The 23029-nt window shown below is 54.5% G+C and overlaps 1 protein-coding gene across 2 annotated transcripts; it reads right to left on the bottom strand.

Moving 5' to 3' along the window:
• Nucleotides 1-8984: 8984 nt before the first annotated feature.
• Nucleotides 8985-22554, bottom strand: CDK18 (cyclin dependent kinase 18). 2 transcript variants are annotated; one of them, XM_009986989.2, is made up of 15 exons: nucleotides 22431-22554; nucleotides 15600-15733; nucleotides 15105-15230; nucleotides 12999-13055; nucleotides 12642-12756; nucleotides 12380-12474; nucleotides 12226-12288; nucleotides 11698-11821; nucleotides 11490-11610; nucleotides 11074-11171; nucleotides 10611-10716; nucleotides 10351-10393; nucleotides 9754-9844; nucleotides 9338-9415; nucleotides 8985-9019 (listed from the first exon to the last, which is right to left on the bottom strand). In XM_009986989.2, exons 1-15 carry the CDS (start codon nucleotides 22552-22554, stop codon nucleotides 8985-8987), a joined length of 1410 nt encoding a protein of 469 aa, XP_009985291.1. The 2 variants fall into 2 exon arrangements, with proteins under 2 accessions (XP_009985291.1, XP_086483243.1); XM_086627117.1 differs by having other exon boundaries at nucleotides 15600-15745.
• Nucleotides 22555-23029: the final 475 nt, after the last annotated feature.

Raw genomic sequence — 23029 nt, forward strand, 5'->3', positions numbered from 1 at the left:
CTGGCTCCAGCCCTGCACACCAGGTCCCTTCCCATACCAGCAGACCCACACATGTACTCACACATCCTGTGACCCGTGCCTCAGGAATGCTGCTCCAGGGCTCATAGGTGCTCATTTCCACCTGGACATAGCTTAATGTTTAGCTAATCCAAATTGCATCCGAGTCCTTGTTCTTCCCTACCTGCGGCATCCCCTGGAGTCTTCCCAAAGTAAGGAGAGCAGATCACATCGTCTTCAACCACCAAAGTGAACAAAGTGACTGTGGGCAGCAGCACAGAACAGGTGGGCAATAAACCCCTGATTGCCCCCAAGGGAGAACACCTGCCACTGGCCTGCACCTGCACCTGAAGCCATTAAGCAATCAAAGAAACAGCTCAGGTGCGTGGAAGGACAGAGCCATGTTGTTATCCTGTTTTACTGATGGGGAAACTGAGGGTCAGAAAGGAATGAAATGCTCTACTTACGGACATGGAGTGAGTCAACAGCATGGCTGGAAATTGGGGTTTATCATTATCTGATAAACCATCTTCCTTAATAGCCTGGATGGCAGGATGGAGGAGAGGGGGAGGCTGATGCACAGGCCTGTAAGCCACAGCCTCAGGCTCTCTCTGCCAGGCAGTAACTGGCTTTGAGAGGCCACACCACTGCAGATGACCTCAGCTTCTTTTTCCCCATCTGCAGGTGGGGACAAAACAGCCCAGGGGAGGAAGGATTGTGGCAATAAAGGCCTTTCCATCAAAACGCTGCTGGGAAGGTCATCTCCTGCCCCGCTTTGTCCATCTCCTTATGTGAGGAGCTGGAGTTACTTGATGAAACAGCAAATCCTTATCTTCCACACACCAGGGTCATGCCCCAAGAAAGGGGCTAACATGGCTTTATCTGTGGCTTCCCTGGACCATGTTCTTGATCTCAATCTTGACCTTGGTTTTCCCTTTACTGGACAGTGAGTCAGGAGACCTGCACTCTGCTCCTGGCTTCCATTACTGCATCACCATCACTTGAGAGCATCAGCTCTTTGGGCCTTCCCCAACTACAAAATGGCTGAGCAATGCTTTCCCCACCTTTGCAGGTTTGCTGCATCCACTCCCGGATGAAAAGGCAGCATCCACGCACCAGAAGTTACAAATGTTAGTACAACCCCTACCCCAGCTACAACAGCTGACCCCACTCTGCTAAGCAATGGCCTAAATGCCAGAATACTCGCTTCCAGGAATATCAGGCCATTTTATCAGGGATAACACAAATCATGCAAGATATGCTTGCAAATAAGAAACGCAGCGTAGGTGGGTTAGTCAGCAGAAGAACACACCGATCCTTTCTGGCTCCACATACTGAAACCCAGATCCTCAGAGGCAGCTCATAAAAATGCAAGCCACAGGACTATGAGTATATGCAATACCAGAATTAGCTTCACGAGGAGGCACTTTGGGCTGTTTTCCAAACTGAAATCGATGTTGTACTTGCAATGAATTAAACACCCACATTTCTGCGCTTGCTGCAAACTGCAAAGCGAAACCATGAATGAAGGAATGGCAGAGCAGCGGGATTACAGTCAGCAGCGTCAGTCGGTGCGTGCTGTTGCTGCTCAAAAAGATCTGAGAAGCATTTGAGAAACACCTTCCTTTAGCTTCTCGTGCCCTCGCACGTTCCTGGGGCAGCAAGAGGCACAGCAGGGTTTTTTCCCGCCGTTATCAGTAAATCTTTTCAGCCAGTGGAGCGATTACTTCTTTAACATCCTGCTTTGCAGTGACAACTCTATAGACCTTCAACCCAGAAGCTGGATTTTGTTCAGCTTTGCTGTTGTGATGCTGGCATCACTGCTCTCGGCCCAGTCTCAACACAGTGGGGAAATTCACTTCTAGTAATAAGTTTTCTAAAGGTTTCCTTGGGGCAGAACCAGTTGAGGCCCCATGGGAGGGCTTGGGACAGCAGGTGCCAGAGAACAGGCTCCTTCAAGGCTTTCACCAGTGTTTGGGTTGGCAGCCGTGGCCAAGGGCCTGGGGCTGAGATACTGTCAAACAGTTCTCCCTGTCCCCCTTTTGCCAAGATACCACAAAGGGCAAATCTGGGCTAACACCCTCAGAAACTCCAACTCGTTATCCCAGCAACCACGTGTGCCAGTGTGATGGGCTGAAGTGCTGCATGTGCATTTGGAGACGGGAGCGCCGATGCCTTTCAACGGCTGTAACTCAGCCCAAAAACCCCACCACCAAGCCAGTTTGAGCAGATGAGAAAATAATCACCCTGAATCACTGAACCTTACTGAGAAAAGACGTGACACTTCTTACAACACAAGGTAAACTCTCCATACAATGGGTTGAATTATTCTAGGCTGCATGCAAGATGCTCACCAACCCAGCACAAATGGGCTGGGCAGCTGGAATGGCAGCACACGAGAGAGGTGTTCACCTCTTGTATTTCGGGGTCAAGAGTTTCAAAACACGGTGTGATTTGGAAAGCTTGGCTCCACTTCTAGGTCAAACATTAGCCTGAGATCTTGGCCCAGTTATTACAGATCCTGTAACACTTGTCTAAAAGGAGGAAGCGCTCACCTACACGTTTTCCTCCCGACCAACTGAAATAATTCACACCCCCACTCCGACTTAGCTGGAATCAACGTGCTTCCTCCTTTGCAGCACTAGAACCACGGCAGAGGAGGGCGGGCTGCGATGAAACCACCAGGCTGAGCCTCCTGAAACGCACCTGTAATTTAATGACAAGCAAATAATCCCATTGAGGGCGGCAGGTATCGTCCCCGCTTTGCAGATACACTGAGAGACCCGGGGAGCAATGGGTGACCCGGCTTGAGCATCCTGGTGGGGCAGGAGGACCCCCCTAAGGGACACGGGGCGGGGAGGTCACGGCTATTTGGGCAGCTGGGAACATCTGGACACCAGTCGGGTCTGCAGGTGGGGGATGTGGGCTGGGGCCACGTGGCAGCGTTTCCCTGGACCCAGCGCGGCAGCTGCCGCCATCACCGCGAGACTGGAGGAATGAGAGCGGCAGATGGAGGAACTGGTTTGACAAACAGCTCGTTACTGGGGATCTGCCCATGCCAGCGCCTGAACGTGACTCAGGCAGGCTGGGTGCTGGCTGGAGGTGCAGCCCAGGGAGGGGGATGAAGGGCATTGCCCCCTTCGCCAAACCAGCTGCCCATCGTCCGTGGGCTCACATCACGGGTCTGGCCCAAAAGATCCCACAAGCCTCCCCGTACTCCATCTCTGCCTCTTCCCAGGTCCCCCAGGCCCCGGTGGCTGTAGCTTCTCTACAGCACTGATGGGCCAGAGAGCAGGAATATGTAAAGGGGATTGCTGTGCTGAACAGCAATGATCTCAGGGAGACTTTTAGCTGTTTGAGCATTGGAAAACAGGGCTCCCTGTCCCTTCCCCAGCTCTGCCCTTCAGTTGCTTTGCAACCATGGGCTGGGCATGCCAGCTCTGTGCTTTATTTGCCTGATAGGCTTAAGGCAATATTTGTTTAGGGCCTTAGGATCCACGTAAGGGACCACAGAAACGTTTTCCTATTACGCACGAGTCTCCGAGGTTCTTGTGTTTCAACCCCCTGCAAAGGCCAGACAGTGGGAAACTCCTTTGGCACTAACTCCGTGTCTGGGAGCTTATCACAGCCAGCTGAAAAACGCCCTGCTAGCAGGAATGAAAACGAAAGGTGTCCTGGAGCTGCCCAGAAAGAACTGTGGGGAATGACTCTGCTGGAAGGCACAAAGATGGCACGGCATGGCATGGCATGGCATGGCATGGCACGGCACAGCATGGCACGGCACGGCATGGCACGCTCCCTGCCGCAGTCTGGCAGCCTGCCTCCCCTGCACACCCACCACGGAGGAACTCACCGCTCGGGAGCCTGCCAAGGGAACCTGCATGCCTGAGACATCAGTGCTACCTATCTGAAATTCAAAACCAAAGTGGATCCTTCCCCTACCAAAAAAAAAAAAAAAAAAAGGAGAAAAATTATATCCTGTACAGAACTATCCTGTATTCAATAAAGTTTATTGTCCAATCTTGGCCTTGGAGCATTCACAATACAACTGTAATATAAGCCTTAGCAAGAAAATGAGCACATCCACAAAATAGTCCATGTCACATCTGAAATACAAAAATTGAAATATTTTTATAAAACATTCAGACACACGATTGATAGATGGATACAATCTTTTATTTTTAGGGTTGTTTCTTTTTTTTGTACCTTTCCATTTATTCCAGAAAAACTTTCTATAAAAAAATCATTGCTTCTTTTGGAATAAATCTTTAAAATATTTTTTTTTTAAATGCATCTTTCGTTTGTACAACACTAGCTAAATATATTATTGGTATTCTGCAAATGAATCACACCAGAGGACATTCACAGTATGTGTATCCTGGCTGCTTGGATCTATTTTTCCTGCTGTAGGACAAGCATGATGCTGAGGATGAAAGAAGGCAATGAAGAAACCAGAAAGTGGGTTTCCTAGTGTCTGTACTGAGACATCACTAGCAGGGAGCGCTAAGGGGACATCCTCACGCGTTTCTTACGAGACCGGAGCGTACAAGGACAGGGCAGTGGCATGGCACGGCTGGAGCAGCATGGCCAGCAGAGCTACAGCTTTTGGCAGGTGAGAGCATGTCACTTTGAACCTCACCTATTTCAGGATCAAGACCTGACAGCCTTGCTGGCTCCGTGCTCTGAGCAAACCCGGGACTGCGCAGCTGCAAGACACCAGATTCAGGCTGGTGAGAGCAGAGTTTGGCCACGTAAGGCCAGGCAGGCTCCCAGCCCCAGGTCCCATCCCATCCCCGTGCCCTGGGACACACACATTAAACCTTTTAAGTCAGTCAGTCCAGCGGATTAGACTCTTTGTCTAATGTTTCACCACCTGCTTGCTCCTGGGAGCTCTGGGCTCCCATTTTATGCTAGCCTAATCTCTGACTGAAGAGAAGCCATGGGAAAAAAACCCAAAACATTCGAGAAGCTTGGGAAAACGGCCTTCTAATTTGTTTTTTGTTATCATGTCTAAGGGAGAGGAAAAAAACCCCTTATTTTGTCCTTAGTCTCCAAAATACAATGTAGTTTTGTTATTTAAAATCTTGACATAGATCCGGCAATGGGTTGGGCCAGGAAAGGCGTGTGCATGTGCGTATGGAGAGAGTGAAATTAAATAGCTCTGCCCCTAAGTTTTATTGTCCCGTAATGCAGACCTTGCTTTACACATCACTTTACTTACATTTCTTTAACTAGCTATCAGCTGGAAAGACGAAAGAATACAGCCTTTCCTGAGGGCACAGTCAAAGCTCCTTTTTTCCACCAGAACTGGTAAAAAAAAAAAAACAACAACAAAAAAAAACATTGCAAGAAAAATGTCTGGAAGACAAAGCAACAGTTTCCTTTTGTCAAAAATCCCCATCTGCGAGGAGTGCCAGCTGCTCCACAAAGTAGATGGGAGAACCCACAAAATGAAAAAAATGCCGGAGAGCCACAGACATTCCCAGCATTTTCATCAGCGCTACTTGAAAAATCCATCTTGGGAGCCGGCTGGCGCTTCAAAAGCTGGGGAAAGCCTGCCTGGGGATGAGCTGCCGGAGCAGGCAGGGAGCGATGCCGTCGGTGCGGGAGCCCCACTGCAGATTTGCCCCCCTTGCATGCAGCAGGAGCTGGGCACCGCTTTGCTCGGGGCTTTTATAAACTGGGGCATCCAAGGGATTCTGGTCCTCATAAACCCAGCCAGACCCTGCGGTCCTCACGGGGTCCGTAACACTATCCAGGAGATGGAGAAGGGGGATTTGGCTCCAGGCTCTACTCGCTGCCAACCTGCAGCTCCTTGTCTTCACCGCTGGGAAGGCTCTGGCGGGCACCGTGCCGTGGGAGATCAGTCACTGGGGGCTCGGCCAGCCGACACGTGAAAGTGCAGCAGCAACGGGAGCTTATAAATCAAACCTTGCTCAGTGGGGCACCAAATATTTACACACACTATCGCCTTCCTGAATAGGAATTAAATATCCACTAAATGCGGTGGAACAAAAGGGGTTATCTCAAATTCGGGCTGTTAGTTGCGCACAGGGCTAATAAATAATAGTGTCTCCTTTCGAGAGGATTTGTAGGAGGGAAGGCAAAGGCCACGAAAGAATAAACAGCAGCTAACGAGCCCTTTGTCTTTGCTATCTGATCTCGGGTAAAGCAGTCCCGTCTACACGGTCATTGCTAGGGCTTTTCCCCAGTGTTTCTCCCAGCGGTTTCCATAGGTGACCTTGACCTTCAGCAGGAATACCTCTCATGAAGAGAGCTGAGACCACACCGATCTGGTGGTCTGGTGTGGTCTCCCTCTGACCTCCCAGTGTGAAAGTGGGACGGCTCAGCTGGGCACCCTACACCCCAGCAAGATTTATGCCCAAGGCAGTGTCAGTGCACGGGGATGGTCACGCCAAGCAAGAAAACTGCACAAAGACAGGCCAAACATGTCCTGAATGGGCTTTCCAAGAGCGGGTGGAGGGAGTTCCTGCTTCCCCTGGTCCGATCTGTGCTTATGGACCACAGGAGGGTCTCTGCTCCCCCAGGCACGCCAGGACTCCTTTGCCCTGTGTACCTGAAGGTGCTGCCGCAGGGGCACGGGAGATGCTGCGTCCGTAAGCTGGCCCTGCCTGCTGAGCTGCGAATTCCTGACAGGAGGAGCTGGCTGCCCTGGGAAGTGCAAGTTCACACCACAGATCCCTGCCATGCCAAGGAAATTCCTGCATAAAATGCCTTTGTGAAAGAAAAGATGACAGCACGAGAGTTCAGACATACTCCAGCCAACACCTCCCTTTGGGAACCTCCCCAGCGAAAAGCCCCGTGCGGCAGGAGCCGGGTGTAGGAAACGTGGCAAAACACTGCTCTGACGTCAGCGTGAAACGCGTCACTGGTGGCTGCTGGCTACCCATGCTCTGCCCTATCAAATGGAACCAATTAATGAACTATTCAGCCCGCCGTACGCTGGACTTACTGCGAAGGGAACTGAGCAGGGATGGGCAAACCTCAAACAATGCAGACGTCTGGATGCTTGTCTGGGACAAACCCGAATTAACAGCTTTGGTCTGATGGGGGAAGCTCAGAGGGCCCATCACACTGAGCACTGGCGCAGGGAGGAGTCGCCCCAGAAGCTTTGGGGAGCTCCAGGGTCTCCTCATTTATCCTCTCGCTTTGCATTTTCTGAGGATCATGAAAGAAATGCTGCACAGCAAAGCAGGAAACAGCCCTCGCTCCTGGCTTGATGGGGAAACAGCAGCACGGAGAGTTACTGTCCCCTGAGCAATGCCTCCCAGGCTGGGAGCGCGACAGGTTACGACATCAGCATGTCCTGCCAGTCCCAGTGCCAGGTGCCAGTCCCAGTGCCAGGTACCAGTCCCAGCACCTACTAAGTCCAGAGTCTACTGGCCACATCCCTGGGCTGGAGGACTGGTGGGCGAGAGAACTAGTCATCCAGGACAGCCAAGAAAAGGACGTGAATATTATACAGTAGAAAGACTTCTTGCAACACTCACACACTTGAAGACGTTTCAGGCTGTTTGCAGGCTGTGGGGGAGAGGTGCAGCAGGGCTTCTTCGCTCAGGATGGATTTGGCACGTTCCTGAAGTGTACGGAGGGGAAAACGCACCAGGAGCCGTCTCGGCCAGCAAAGCATGCTCAGATCTCAGCATGCACCTCAGTCCCATGGCATCGATCTGAGTCAGGGCTGGTACGATCCGGCGTTGGCTGCAAACACAGAGGCCAGGCGAAGAGGTTTGAGGGATGATTTGCTTCTCCTCGGGTCTATTTCTGGTCCCCACAGCTGAACCGTGGGAGGTTTGGCACCTCTCCCCCTTCCTCTGGGTAGAAATGCACTGAGGTGGGTGTGTGCAACACTTTGGTACGGAGAGGCTGTGCGGCTCCGGCTCTGCCACGTCACGTGGGGCTCAGCGACGGGACGGAGGAGATGTGCTCCCAAAATGCCAGCTGGGAACCACATCCTGTCCCTTGTGACGACGGCAGAGAGGGTCACAGGCTGGGGCAGGCAGCAGGCTCAGTGATGAGAAAGGGGCCGCTCCATCGGTGCCCGGGAAAGGCTGGCCACTCCATCGGTGCCCGGGAAAGGCTGGCTGAAGGGCTCTGTGCAGCAACACGAGGCAGCACGGAGCCGATGCTCGTTTGGCCCCACTTCTGCACAGCTCCACCAGCGGGTACCTGCACCCCAGCTGGGCTGAGCCAGCCCTTGCTCTCAGCTCAGGACATCCCTGGGGAGCAGCCAGTGGACCAAATTTGGAAACACAATGGTGGCAAGGAGATGCTAGAGGAAGTAATGGGAAGCCCCCTCCTCCCAGCTGCTCCATTTTTGTCAGGATTCAGGTACCAAAGACGGGGAGAGAAAAAGGGGTTATCTAGGCAGAGGCAAGGGCAAATAAGGGAGGGCTGCCCTGGTTTTTGTGCTGCAGATGCAGTCTCTCCAGTGCCAGGCTGGGTCATGCACCTGACCTGTAATGTGGCTGCAAAGTGTCTTGCCAAAAAATATGGGGTGTAGACCAGGTTGCCTGAGCAAAGGTACGTTTTCAGAAATACCTGCCTGGGCCAAACGCTATAATCCACAGCTCAGCTTTGGAGATACCACCCTCTGCTCACAAAACCTCCCCGTGCCCAGCTCTCCCCATCCAGGGCAGCGAGTGGTTCCCTGGGGCAGCACACAATCCTGCACTCCGGGCAATACCCAGGGCAGCTCTTCACTAGAGCACTGGCACAGAGGGTGGCAGCTCACGTCTGCTGGGGCAACAGGAAAATAAGAAGGGAAGAAGGCCACAGGTCCACCAACTGCAGCTGCTGGGGGCTGTGGTTGTGGGGACGGGCTGGGGACAGCCTGCGGCCAAGGGCGCTTCAGCATCGTCCTGCTCGAGTCAGTAATTCCGTGGTGGGTCAGGTGGGAGCGTGTTGCCATCTCCTTTCTCAGTGCTTTGATCTCCATGGTGACAAGGGGAACACGAGATCCAGGTTTAAAATATACTCTGCCTCCTGTTCTTCCCTCGGGCTGAGGAAAAGAGAGAGAGATGGGTCGGAGAGGGCAGAAAGTGAGTGGCACTTTGCAGAGATGCTGAGCCCTGCGGTGCTCTGGGTTAGGAGGTTACGAGTCCACAGCAACCATGGAGGAGGGAGCTGTGCCTCAAGGCACCCAGATGTGACTTTGGTACCACGACAGGTGACAAGTGAGGATGTTCCAGGGTAATCTGTGGACTAAAGTAGGGAGCAGCAACCAGGTTTGGCTTTTTCCTATGCAGGACCCGCTGGGAGTAACCCGCAGTCCGTGGCACCATCTGAGAGAGGTGAGCACCATTTTCCCCAGTCCTACCTGACTGCTGAAAGGCTGAGCCTCGGTATCCAGGGTCCTTTTGAAGCTGGATCTCCTTCAGGGAGAAGATGGAGACGTCTAGGCAGAGAGGGCAGAGAGAGAGGGGTCAGACTCACTGGCTGAGCTGGCAGTGGTCTGCAGACCCAGAGCCAGGAGGGATGGCAGTGCCCAAGTGTAGCACTGCACATCATCGGAGCTTTTCTCTCACACTCCTCCTCCTACTCTATATTATCCTTCCTAAAACCGTTTCTCGCTCTCGCAGCCCCCAAGCTCCCACCCCACCCTGCTGCAGGAGCACCTCCAAGCGAGCAAAGACAAGAGGCATCCGAAGAGACCTGGCTGCAAACCACCCTGCTCGGGCTGCACAGCAGCTCTTTGCTCCGCATCCCCCCGGCAAGAGGACAGCGTGCACTTACTGTCAGGCAGGAGATGCACCCGCTCTCCCAGGCTCTTGAAGTAAGCGTGCCGCAGGGCTGCCTCCGCCGAAATCCGGCCTTTGGCTTCGTACTGCACAGAGCCCCAGAGAAAGGCAATTACACACAGTCTGCACGTGCGAGACGGCGCTCGGTGGGCACAGGGACCCCCTACAGGGAGTGTGCCCGTCTGCGCACATGTAAGTGCACAAGCAATTTCACACGCTGCACGGGTGACAGTGTGTCCAAACACTGTGCACACCATGGGGGCGTGCAGGCAATCACCAGCGCTGTTTGCACGTGTGCAAGGGACAGCACGCACTGCGGAACCACAGGAGTGCACCGGCCATGTACTGTACAGACCATCAGGCTTGTGTCCTCTCAGTTGTGTGTAAGAGGACACAGGGTAAAGGATGGTTCACCGTCCTTAACGGGAGGTGGTTTGGGATAGCACCTACAAGGCCACAGCTGTAGGACCATGGCTTATTCTGCAGTCACAGCTCCTCTCCTGCCTGGCTCCAAAATCAGTGTGAGGGCAGCCAGAGTACCTTCACTTCAGCAAACCCCTTTGCCATCCACCTGGACTGCTCTACTACTCACCAGAAGGAGGTTCATCAGCAAGTCAATGCCTTCAGAGTCCAGCCTGAGAGAAGGAGGAAACAAAAAATGGAGCATTATTGCACCGCGGAGACATTGCAATAGTCAATGCAAGGGACAAGTGACAGCTGGGACCTCCAGCGCACAGCCACATTCGGAAGCTGCCAGCAACATGAGGAGGAGATGAAACTGGTCTCTCCAGGCTCCCATTTACAGCCAGCGAAAGCCCACCATGCCTTACATGTCCCTGCTGAAGGAGGTACCTTGGGGCGTGATTGATTAACGGCTGGGCTCGGTACTGCGTGAAATCGTAAGCCTTAAACTCCTCGCTGGATGTTATTCCAGGCCAAGTGTCTTCTGTTGGGGTTCCTGGGAGGAGGAGAGAGGGAAACTGGTCATGCTCATTTGGTGCAGAGAGAAGAGCCTGACACACGCGAGTGCCAGTGTCCTGCCCGGGAGAGAGGGCACGAATTTCCCCTGGAGGCTGGGACTCACCCGCGCATCCCACCGGGCAGCCGGCGAGGAGCCCCTTGCGCCTCTGCTGACCGCAAGGCTGGCAGGGGGCTGCGGGCAGCCTCTGCCCACGCCTGCTGCCCACGCCTGCCCACGCCACCGCAAGGCTTTGCCAGCGGGATCTCTCCAGGCTCCCGAGGCTGCGCCTTGTCAGTGCTCCTGCAGTCAGCCACTGCCCTCGCGTGGGGATTTGGGAGACAGCAGAAGACTCACCCAGCAGCCTGAAGATCAAATGCAGCTCTTCTTTCACCGTGGAGCCGGGGAACATGGGCCGTCCGGTGACCATCTCGTAGTGGATGCACCCAACACCCCTAGAGCAGCCCCAGAAGTCCTGGGATTAGCGAGGGAGAAGCCCTGTGGATGCCCCACCATCCCTTGGCAGGGCTGAGGTTCTTGGAGAGGGAAAGCAGCTCCAGGAGCTGGTAACCATTCACCCGATGTGGACAGTGTGCTCCAAAGACCCTGAGCCCCAGTGGCCACAGAAAACAGCATGGCCTCTGGGAGAGCCCACCACCCTCCAGTGTCACCAACGCTGTGGGCATGTACGGTGCTGCACTGGCAGACGGATGGAAATGGCCAACCCACTGTCTCGGAGAGCCCGTGAAGCTTGGCTTGGAGCTGTGACTCACCACATGTCAATGGGTGTAGAATACTCGGTAGATCCCAGCAGGACATCAGGCGGCCGGTACCACAGCGTGACCACCTCGTTGGAATATGTTTTCGTAGGGACTGACTTGGCTCGGGCTAGTCCTGAGGACGAAAGGGATGGGCATCAAGGAGCTGAACTTATCTGCACCTCCTTGCAATGCTGCATCTTCTCCAGAGAGGCCCACCTACCGAAGTCAGCCAGCTTGAGCTCTCCTCTCTCGTTGATCAGCAGGTTCTGGGGTTTGAGGTCTCGGTGCAGGATCTTTCTCCCGTGACAGTAAGCCAGACCACGCAGCAGCTGGAACATGAAGATCTGCGGGGACGTGAAGGGGTTTGCATTTAGCACAGGAACACGGGCACCAAAAGTGAGTCTGTCTCGAGGGCTCTCAAGCTTATGGCCAGGAAAGTCCCCTTGAAGCCGGCCTGGGGTAAGGGGCACTGCAGACAAGTGTTCAGGCCCATCACCAGCAATCCAGAAAAGGGGACAACCAAAGTCTGCACGCATGGTGATTTTATTTAGGGTGGTAGTGACTGGACGAAAGCTGGTGGAGCATCAGAGCAGGCTGAAAAAGGTCAAAGAGCAGCAAGAAGGCTGAACTGAAGAGAGAAGGAGCATCCAGCCTCACCCACCCTGCAACACCCTGGACTGCACTGAGCATGAGCTCCCTGCGTGCGGGGAGAGGCAGGGGCACAACATCCCAGGCAGCACCGTCTTACCTTCACATTGTGCACGCTCATCAGGTTGCCACAGTTATCGAGGTACTGTTTGAGGTCGTTGTCCTGCAACAGGAAGCACATGTCAGCCTCTCCTTCCCTCAGCCCCTGTCACCCAGCGTCCCCCCGTGCCCACAGAAAAGCCCCCCAGACCCACCAGGTACTCGAAGACGAGGGTGAGGGAGCGCTCTGTGTGGATGATGTCGTGCAGGGTCACGATGTTGGCGTGTTTCAGGTTCTTCAGCAGCGACACTGCGAGGGGAGGAGATGGCAGGTTGGGGCAGCAGGACCTGGGCACCGTGCGGCAGGTCACCAGAGGGATGGCAGGGCAGGCACCTGCACCACCCATCCCAAATCCGCCTGTGACCTGGCATTGCTCACAAGGGGCTACGATGGGGAAAAGCCCCTCCTGCCCTCACCTTCCCGTATGGCCGTGCAAGGTGCCCCTTCCTCGTGCTCCAAGCGGATTTCCTTCAGGGCAACGAGGTTTTCGGTCAGCTTGCTGCGTCCTTTGAAGACAGTGGCATAAGTGCCCTGGAGGGAGAGCGAAAACACAAGCCATGCAGCCCGTTTATCAGGGTGGTGTGACACTGATGTACTCCATCACGTTTGCAGAAAGGATCATCTGAAGGTAGAGGGCCAAGTCGGCAGCCCACAGAAACTTGGTCTAAAAGTTGCTAGATACTGAATCAATTTGGCTACAGTCTGCCCTTTGCACTTCAAGCTGCCCTTCTAAATTAATTTAAATCCTTACAGGGGTTTCATAGTCTACTCACCTCTCCCAGTTTGTCCAGTTTAACATAGGTTTCCAGCTTCCCGAACCCAATATCTGACTGCAAGAGAGAAAGGAAAACATCACTGGGAGAGATCTCACCCAGGGAAGGTCAAGGACACTGGGCAGTAAGGGCTGTGGGGGCAGATCAATCAGGGCAGGTGTTTGCGTGCAGCAGCCCAGCTGATCCACTTACAGGAGGTCCATTCCGTTCCTGGAGAAGCAGTGCAGCAACCCGGCAATTAATCACAAAACCTTCACAACCAACGGGCTGTTTAAGCGAAACGGGTGGCACCTGCGTCCCGCACCCCGGGGCGGCTGCAGCCTCCACGGGCACCCTTTCCGCTGCCACCCCGGCGATTCCCCTCTGCTCTCACCCACCACCCCGACACACCGCCAGCGGCGGCCGAGTCGAAGAGGAGCTGTGATGTGCAAAAAGCCGATGCCCTTTCTATTGGAGAAGCCTGGTGAGATCCTGCGGCCAACACTCAGCCCTTTTCTCGAGTGCTTTCCTACGTCCTGGTCTTTACTGTGACCCCGTTCATTTCTCCGTGTGCTGTTCCAATCAGGCGTGACAGGGACATTTTCCCATTTGGAACAGTAACTCCTCAACGTATTGCTGAGAGCTGCTCTCACGTGCCCGGTGAAAGAAGGTAACAGATTTAGGTGTCACTCCTAGCAGACCCCTGAAATTGCAGTTTTCCGTGGGGACAGAGGCACCTCCTCGGTTAGTTTGGATTATCCACGTGCCAGGGAAGGGGATGGTTCCCAACACAACAGGACCCAGGGGCCAGGGCAAATCATTGCTCCTTAAGCTCAATAAACCGGTGTCATTCTCCCACAAAATACGTTTGCATCAGTCAGCAGCCAGCTCTGACCCCAGCCCAGCCAAAGACCCCCCAGCCCAGCAGCGCTGCCCCCTCTCCCGAGCCAAGGGCTCCGGCCATGCCGCTCCCGCCAGACGATGGAGCTGATGGACAGCTGTCAATCAGCGGGCAGACATGGGCTGCGCAGGGAAAGGGTCCCCTGGGGGAGGCACTGAAGGAGCCCTCTGCTCCGTGCCCAGGTCTCTGCTTGGAGCACCAGCAGCTCCCGGCCTGGGGGGCTCTTGCAGCCTCCCCTGCTCGCCAGATCTGCCCCACTGGGAGACTTTTTCCCTGCAACAGGCGCTGACCGGACCACCGAGCTCTCACAAGCCGCCACGGGCAGTGGGGAAGCTGCTTGCTTTCTCTCGCAGGCTGGATTTGGACTGGCAAATCCCAGGGAACACAGTGGGTTTTTTAACCCATTTTGGCTTCCCCAAACCCTCTGTGTACCCTGGGAACAGATTTGTCCTGAGCAGGGAAACGAAGTGGCTGCTGCAACATGAGGTGCTGTACACCCCCAGAGCCATAGTTCTGCGGGAGCATGCCTTACTCATGGGGGGACCATGAATATTAATGGCACATTGCTCTGGCTGTGTCTATTTTATTGATCAGACAGAACAGGCAGGTAAATGCAAGCTCTCCTTTTCTCCTCCCTCCCCCTGAACTGCCATGCCAGATCTGAAGACGCCTGCTGAGATCTCACTGTTGTACCTGTGCAGCACTGAGCCCTCCCGGGCAGCAGGACTCGTGCTTGCACATTTGTAAACAGGGCACCGGGTTTTTGCTGATGCTCTGCAGTAAAGAAACTGAAATGCCAACGTTAATGCAAAGGCCAATTCATTATTTATCGGCATTTGCATTTCAACTAGCGGAGGCTCCAGCACTTGCTAAACCGCAGGAGACTTTCCACCTCCTCCTGTTTGGAAGGAGCCAGGGCAAGAGGAAAGTCAGGTATGTGCAGAGGTGAGCAATGGAATGTGCAAGCCTGGGGATTTGCACAGTAGTATGCAGATGTCCATGTGGGGGAAGAGATGCACGTGGGGGGAACGTGTACTGCTGGGAGTGTGCAGGGATGTGTGCGTGTGTGTATCTCTAGGACACAGAGCGGGCACGAGGGAGCTTGCACAGCAGGGCATGGCTGCATGGGTGGGTGGCAATCAGCACATGCATCTGCTGGCTGGGACTTGCATGCACGAAGCGAGATGCTGCGCCCAGCAGTGCTCGCTCTGCGCGGTGAGACTTACGAGGGAAGCCCGTCGGGACATCCTGCTGAGGGGCTTGGGGAACTCCGGGCTCTCCCTCTGCAGCTTCTGCAAGAACTCGGGGGGCAGACGGATGTCCATGGGCAGGGAGAGACGCTTGCTGACATCCTGCGGAGAGGGCCAGAAGAGCAGTTGATGAATGCATCTGATGAAAGGAAGACTGTACAGAGACATTCAAGGGGAAGTGCTCTCTAACCAGAGCTGGTATTAATGCTGAAGGAACGGGTGCAGCATCTGTGGGACCTTTATTCCAAGGAAAAGGGGAGGGGTGTGTGCATGCGTCTGCATGGGGATGTGCTCTGGGCTTTGTCAGGTACCATGGGAGTCATGTCAAGTGCACCCAAGAGGATGTCAGGGCTCGTGTCTGAGATTGCCAGGTCCCCACAACTCAAACACCAGCTTTTCCAGCCAGCAGGCAGGTGACAACCAGAGCTTGCCACGTCCTTCCTGCCCGCTCCAGCCTGCAGGGGTACTTGCCTCCATGGAGAAGCGGCGCTGGTTGTTGTTGCGGTAGCGCACGGCCATCGGGGACTGGCCTTCCACCTCGGAGGGGGAGATGGGGCTGGTGTCTGCTCGGAAGTCCCTGCCCAGGTGTCCCAGCTGCAGGTGCCCTTGAGCCAGGTCTGAGGACAAAGAGAAAGGAGGGCGAGCTGCTGGAGTGGTGGCAGAAGTGCCAAGGCTCCAGGCACTTGCTTTGGAGAAAAGAGAGTGAGAGCAGAGCAGGGAGGTCCAGAGGTGCTCTGGGGCCATGGGAAAGTCTTCTTCCTTCTCTAGATCCAGGAGGCAGAGGGAATACCTGCTTTTTGTTCCAGACTCCTGGTGCATCACCACCCACACAGCTCCGCTCAGCAGCACCCCGAAAGTGCTCTCATGCAGCCCCCTGCAATGAAGGTCTCTTTTGACAGACGGGGAGGGGGATGCAGAGAAGAGAACTACTTCACATCCAAGGCCAACCCAATCTTCCATGTCCTAGTCCAGTGCTCAACTCGCCAGGCAGCATTGCCAAGCAGCAAACCCCTCTGCAGCAGCACCACGGGGTTTTGCACAGTGAGTATTCATCTTAGCTTCTCAGCCTTATCTTCATTAACACCACATTAGACAAAACACAATTTGTGCTTTAGGAACACCGTGGCTCTGGATTCCTCTGTGCTAGGTCTGTACAAAAGCAAAACAGAAAGAGTGGTCTGCCCCTGGAGAGCTCACAAGGGCATGTACCTAACTGGCCTCAGGAACCACCAAAACTAACAGCCATCAGGGCACTTTCCTCCCAGGATGTGACCGTTTCTCACAAGGTGTTTGGGATTAAAGGCTTCAGAGTCACTCACTGCAAAACAAAACACTCCAGGCTTTCCTGCCCCAACCTGCTGCACTTAGCCAGACACACAGTCCTGAGAAGCACAAAAGCTTTCTTGAAAACCAGAGCAGCTCAGAAAAATAACTTTTCTCTTGGGACTCCAGGTGTGAAGCCTCACTAAGCCCAAGAAACCCTGAAAGGAACGAGAAATCAGAACAAAATAAGCCATTGAGCTCCCTCTGGTCTCCAGTTTGAGGCTTGCACTTAAACCTCCTCACTCTGTAATTAACAGCTGGTTGGCAGCAATATTCTGGCACACACAGACCCGGAGAGCAGCACAGCAAAACACCGATGAGTTCAACGCAGGTCACCTGGACCCCAGCGAAGTGGATTCCCCCGATTCACACGGATGCTGTTTCCAAGGGGCCGTTTAGAAGGAGGCAGGAGCTCGCTGGGTGTGCTGGGATGAAGGAGAACCACCTCCCCGAGGGAAGGATGCATCTCCCTCTGAAAAGGTGTAGGACCAACCAGGGACGACCGTTTTGTCCCCTTCCCGGTGTCATACAGCTCTTCTCTAAACTGTGCAGCTCCGCTCCAAGTTAGCAAAGCTTCCAGGTCCCAGGGCCCTGCCATGAAGCCCCCGGTGCCCTCTGTGCATCCAGGCACCCTGCAGTTATTTCCCCAGAGCAAGGAGGAACATCGCAGGAGGGAAACTCCCCAGGGAGGACCTGTGATGTCCCAGGCTGAGCCAGCGAGCCCTGCTCCTTGCCAAGCCCTTTCCCTGAGCTGCACAGAGACAATCCCCTGCTACGGCTAACGCAGATTTCAGCGCACCGATCCCAGCGTGCTCAGGCAGCCAGCGATGATCTCATTGCTGAAGACTGGAGAGGGAGGGCTGGCTTTCACGGGGTGCTGAGCAGGGCTGGGACCTGGCTGCAGTTTGCTCGTCTGATGGATGAGAGGTGGCAGGCAAGTGACCTGGGAAAAGATGCGGTTTTGTGCCACGGTCACAGAGGGACCAGGGGACCTGCGAGCTCAGGGATGCAGGGGGTCCTCGATAGACAACCTGCACCTAAGGGACGGGTTCATTCCATGCCACTGGACCCAGGAGCATCTGAAACAGTGCCAGGAGTTTTCGGGTGGACAGGCACAGTCACTCCTTCTCCCAGGACCGCTGCGAGACTCCGATCCCTGACCCTTTCTGGCCATCTGTCTGTGCAGGTACAGTTAGGAAACTTAACTTGAATTAAGCACAGGTATAAAATTAATGTGGATCAATTAAACTGGATCAACTCTTTTTAACTTGCTCACTTCCTAAGCAAATTATCTGAAAAAAAACAAAGGCTGTTTAAAACCTGACTGAACGGAGTTCAACTAATCCACTTTAAATGATAGTTTGGGTGAATTTGTGCTGGTTCCCACAGGTAAACAAGCCCAAAGTCTTGGTCAAAGGTGCAGCTTGTCCCCGAAAGCTGCAAACCAGCAGCACCATCCCTCTGAACCAGCAGCCCAGCAGGTGGGTTAGTGGCAATCTCTCTTGATCTACAAGAGCATCAGGCGTAAAGCCAGAGGTAAGATGCCAACCTGGGCATTGTAGCACATGCAAAGGGGAATGGGATACACAAAAGGTGTGAACTACCACAGGATGGGGGAAAGGCATGTAAAAACACACAGAAGACTTGCAGAGATGAGGGGAACGGTGTTTCGGATGCCCTGGGGCCAGAGAGGCAGGCGGGATGTGCCAGCCCAGTCCCTCACCGGGAGGTGCCCACAGCACCAGGGATACCCAGTCCCGCGGAGATGCTCCGGGTGCTCGCAGGAGGAGCCGTGAAGCTGTGGGTGTGCAAACACGAGGGCCTGTTTGATTCTGCACGGCATTTCATGTGGATTACGGTGAGCCCTGACACTCTGCAAGTAATGAGGCTGCATGGGATATCAAAGCAAATTAAAGTGAGACCGCAGACACTGCGGCTGCCTTTGACGAGCCTCCCGCTTTTTTTTATAAATATATTTAAACACTGTCTCTGCCAAAACAAGCTTTGATCTCCCAAGGAAAGGGGCCAGAACCCTTCACTGCTTGCCTGACTTGTAACTTTTAATTACTTTGCTAAGTGTGAACTCTCTTCTCAAAGCTCTGCTACACTCACGAGGCAGGGCTGCACTCAGATCTTGGATTATTCATGCTCCTTCCTCCCCCTCATCATCACTCCTTTGTGGCCTCACACTCCAAAGGCCAGATTTGGCTCTGATTTACGCCGTTGCAAACTGGGAGTTATGCAGGCTTTGCAGCCTGAACACTGAGACCTTATTTGGCCTCAGAGGACAGTCCAGGCGGCAGCTGTTTTGGGGCAAAGCCTTGACATAGATACGAGCTATTGCTGGATGCCACTAGCTCTTATCACAGCAAATGGGAGCCACCAAGACCTGATACCTCTGAAAATCTGGAGGATGGAGAGGAATGTGTGACTGGGGAAGCCCAGGAAGAAAGGAAAGAGCCCCTTAATGTGAGGCTGGAGCAGCTATGGAGAAGGCTGCCTGGCTATGAGGATGCAGAGATGGTGCTGGCCTTTGTCAAGGATATCCGAGACTGCACAGAGCCCAGCCTGGGCTCTCCTGAACCCAGGAGCTTTCTTCCACCTCTGCCGCCACGGCTGAGCAGGCGCCGTGGCTGAGGAAAGGCTGTGGTGCCCAGGGGAGGGATGCACAGAGTGGAGGGGGATCGCGCACCCCAAGTAGGCTGTGAGCAAGTCAGACTGACCACAGGCACCCCCTCTGCCTCTCTGCATTGCCAGACTCCATCAAGGTGACATTGCCCGAGATGGGATGTATCCAGGCTGGAAAGCTGTTTGCTTTTCCATTTGCCAGCTCTGTTTCTCTCAGGACTCATTTTATCAGCCTCTGTGGGTGAGGTCATGAGAATTACGGGATGGAGAGGACAGAGCTGGGGATTTCCCACCGCACCACCAACAGACGAGGCAGGTTTCTACCCACGGGAAGGTCTTGGCTTGTCCCGTTGCCAGAGTCAGAGCAGCTCTGCACATGCTCTTGGAGCATCTCATGAGAAGGCCTTCTGGCCTCTCTATCACCCTCCTCCCCTAGGACAGGGGAGGCACTCACAGCCACCAAAGTGTAGGATTTGCAGACTGCCACAACCTGGGAATGCTGATAACCTGTGATTTCTGACACTGGAGGGAAAATAAAAACTGCAAGCGATTCCCTGAGGAGCGTGTGAGGTGACGAAAGAAAAAAACGATGTGCTGATCTCTGCTGTGATTAGCACTCTCTTCTGGAGCCAGTGATCACAGTATCTGAACTGTCATGGGTCATCTGCTCCCACGGAGGAAAAGATCACTGCAGGCGAGGCTGCCTGCCACGCAGACAGCAGAGACCGCGCCGGGGGCACGCTCAGAGGTCCCGAGCGAGGAAGGTGAAACCTGAAGTAAAGCTTTTCCCTGTTTCATGGAGAAGAGAAGCAGCACAAGAGTGAATTCCATGGCTCTAGTCTCAGCTCTGCTACTAGTTTTCTGCATGACTGTAGCAAAGTCATTTTCCCTCTCTGCACCTTGATTTCTCCGTCTGTAAAGCAGAGGAGATCCAACATCTCAGAGAGAACTGCTGCTTTCCTAAAGTCAGAGCCCTCTCCAGACCAGGCAGCTCCCACGAGCTCCAGACCTCACCACCAAACCCTGCGAAAGAGCCACTTGCACGTAAACCCCTTCTCATCCCTACCAGCACCACCGAAACGATCCAGTCCCCTGCACATCTGAAGCATCACGCTCCCACACCATACCAGAATGCCTCCTCACCCCGGGGTGCTGGGGCTCCTGCCCCCTCCAGCTCCCCCAAGCCCAGCCCTGCTCCGGCCAAGTCCTCTTGGCACAGGGCTGCGGGCAAAGAGCTCCCAGGCAGGAGGGGTTTATTCAACGGCCCAAGAGATGCCTCAGACAAATGTGGCTGTCAGGGCTCTCCATAAACAACAGCCGCAGCCTGCGGGAGTCGGAGATTAAGGGCGCTGTGGAGGTGACTTCTCGGGTTGTTTACAGTCCCCAAGGGAAACTTAATCAGAGATCCCGGGCAGGAGGGAGCAGGCTCGGGGCGGTGGGTACGGCGGGGGGTTTTGCCTGTGCTGTGTGGGAGGGGGCTCCGGTGCGAACTGGGAACCATGGACCAGGGAGGAGGGGGCACCAAGGAGGGAACGCAGTGGCAGGGGGCCAGGATGAGCCACATCCACACAGGGAGAGAGGTACAGACCGGTGGGGGCTGGCACCGGGGCAACCCATAGCAGCACATGAGGAGCCCACATCCCACAGGGTGGTACCAGCAGACCCCAAGCCCCTGACGTGTTCCTGGGTCCAGGCAGGAGGGTCTCCTGTATCATACCAGGTCACAGTCTAGTACTGGTCCAGCTTCTACTCATGGCATTGGGAACACCCTCGGTCCTGGCCCCCGGCTCGGTCTGCTCTGACTTTGCTCTTATTCTTTCCTGGCTAATTCAGGAGCAAGACTGAAAGCGGGGTGGGCTGCACAGGCAGATGCTGCTTGCTCTGGTTTGCCATTCAAGGGCAAAGGAAGAACTGTGACTGATGCTTCATTAAAGCAGAAGAACAGGGAAATCGCCTCTCGACAAAGCCTTGGTTTGCACGTCGGAGATAACGAGCCCAGGCTCAGACATCCCAGAGCAGAGGTCCCCCAAGGAAGGCAACAGCAGGAGCAGCTGTCAGTGCCCAGGACTTTCTTAGCCTCGCACCATTTTATCCCCATGGCTTCTGAACATCTAATTAAGGGCTCAAGTCTATTTATAACCCTCGCTGCTTGCTAGGGTGTGAGGGGAGGTGTGTGTGTGTAGGAGCAGGGAAGCAGACCCTGAAGGGATGCTGTTCAGGGCAGCCTGGGCGTCTGGAGGGATAAAGAAGAGTATCAGGAGCTGCAGGAGTAAGGAAAGCCAGCTCTAAATTAGGTTACTGCATCTCTTCTTTCAAGCAGGTTAGCTGGCAGAGGGATGATCCCTCCCTGCTGGGGCAGATGCGAGTGCCAGGCAATTACATCACAGCCTCAGCCCCTGCTTGCAGCAAAAGTTTCCAGCAATTGTGGCTGCAGGGTGAGGGGAAAAAGGAGCTTGAACATGACCTGAGCGGAGGGGAGGGCACTGGCACATGAAGGGGCTGGCCTGTGGCAAAGCGAGTTGTTTTGGTAGGAGGCAGCAGCAAAGGCACGACGTGATCCCCAGCAGCGGTTCAGCCTTGCACCCGCAGCGGCGAATTTACCCCTGGATGAATCAAATCTGACTTTATCGGGTTTCCAAACGCCTGCCTGTCAGCAGCTCTGCCTGCTTGCCCGTGCACGGCCACCTTGGCATGATCTGCTCCCAGTCTACGCCTCCAGCGTTGCCTCTCCCTTGATATGCCCAACGGAGACAGCAGAGCCTGCCCCAGCCTGCACTGAGGCAGCTGCTGTTTGCAGAAGGGATGTGCCCTGTTCAGCTCATGGAGGCATTAACTCTTAAACCTCTCTGGTCCCTGGGACCTTGAAAACTGCACCCCAGGAGAAGGCTGTGGGTCCAGGAGCAAAGGACAGTTCAGCGAGCTCCAGATGCTCCCCTGAACAGAGAGAGCAGCCCCTTTGGCTTGGTGGAAGTGTCAGCCCATAGCCCTGGAGAGGGCTCAAACACCACTGTCACTTTTGGGCAGGCAGAAGGAGATCCCACACTTTCCGACTCTCCACTTTAACCACAAACGTGTCATTCCTCTCCGTTTTCTGCGAACACCCTTCCCTCCTATAAGGCTTTCCTTATGCAAGTATAAATCTCTCTTCAGATGAGATTTAATGACAAGGTGTTACTAATCCTGCTGGATAGATGGGGAAAACAACACAGACAAAGGGGCAGTAACTTTCCACACATCAACACACCCAGGGAAAGGCCGGGGGGGCTGGAGTGGAGGTGCTTCCTGGCAGCACGGACCCCAGATGCTCCTGACCAGCCCCTGCACCGTGGCAGGGGCCCAGAGGCTCCTTACCTTCATTCCTCCGGTTGTTGAGCTGGTTGAACTGCTCCGTGAACTCCGTCAGTGACTCCTCGATGGTCTCCGTCCGCGGAACCGAGAGCGAAAACCTCCGCTTGAAGTTTTTCATCTTGTTCATTTTACCTTGTGCGGCGAGGGATGGCAGAGCCCTGTGGGGAAGGGGAGAGGGCAGGCTGAGAGGGCTGCAGGATGCACGGGATGGCCCCCCAGCCCCACAGCTCCTGCTCTTTGGGGCTGGCAGCGCCCTGATCCGAATTTCCCCTGCTGGGGATCCACAGGGTACCTGGGGACACCCTCTTCTCTGAGACACCGCTGCTGTGTCAGAGCAAAAGAGGAGCCACAGGGTCACCAGGGGAATCGGGTTCCTCAGGTTTTTAAGAGCTGACTGTGGTCAAGAGGTGCAGGGGGCTTTTTCCGAGCTCATTATCAGAGATGAGCCCAAGGCAGAGCTGTGGGCACTGAATCACAAGTATGAACACAGGCTGTGCCCTACAGCATCCTTGGCAACTCCAGGAATGCCTGGAACAGTGAAAGGCAGGGTAGGAATGGAAGGAAAGCAAGAAAGAGTAAACAGTGGCGGAAAAGATTCAATA

Source organism: Tauraco erythrolophus, chromosome 27 (genome assembly GCF_009769465.1).
Source record: "Tauraco erythrolophus isolate bTauEry1 chromosome 27, bTauEry1.pri, whole genome shotgun sequence".
Lineage (NCBI taxonomy): Eukaryota > Metazoa > Chordata > Aves > Musophagiformes > Musophagidae > Tauraco > Tauraco erythrolophus.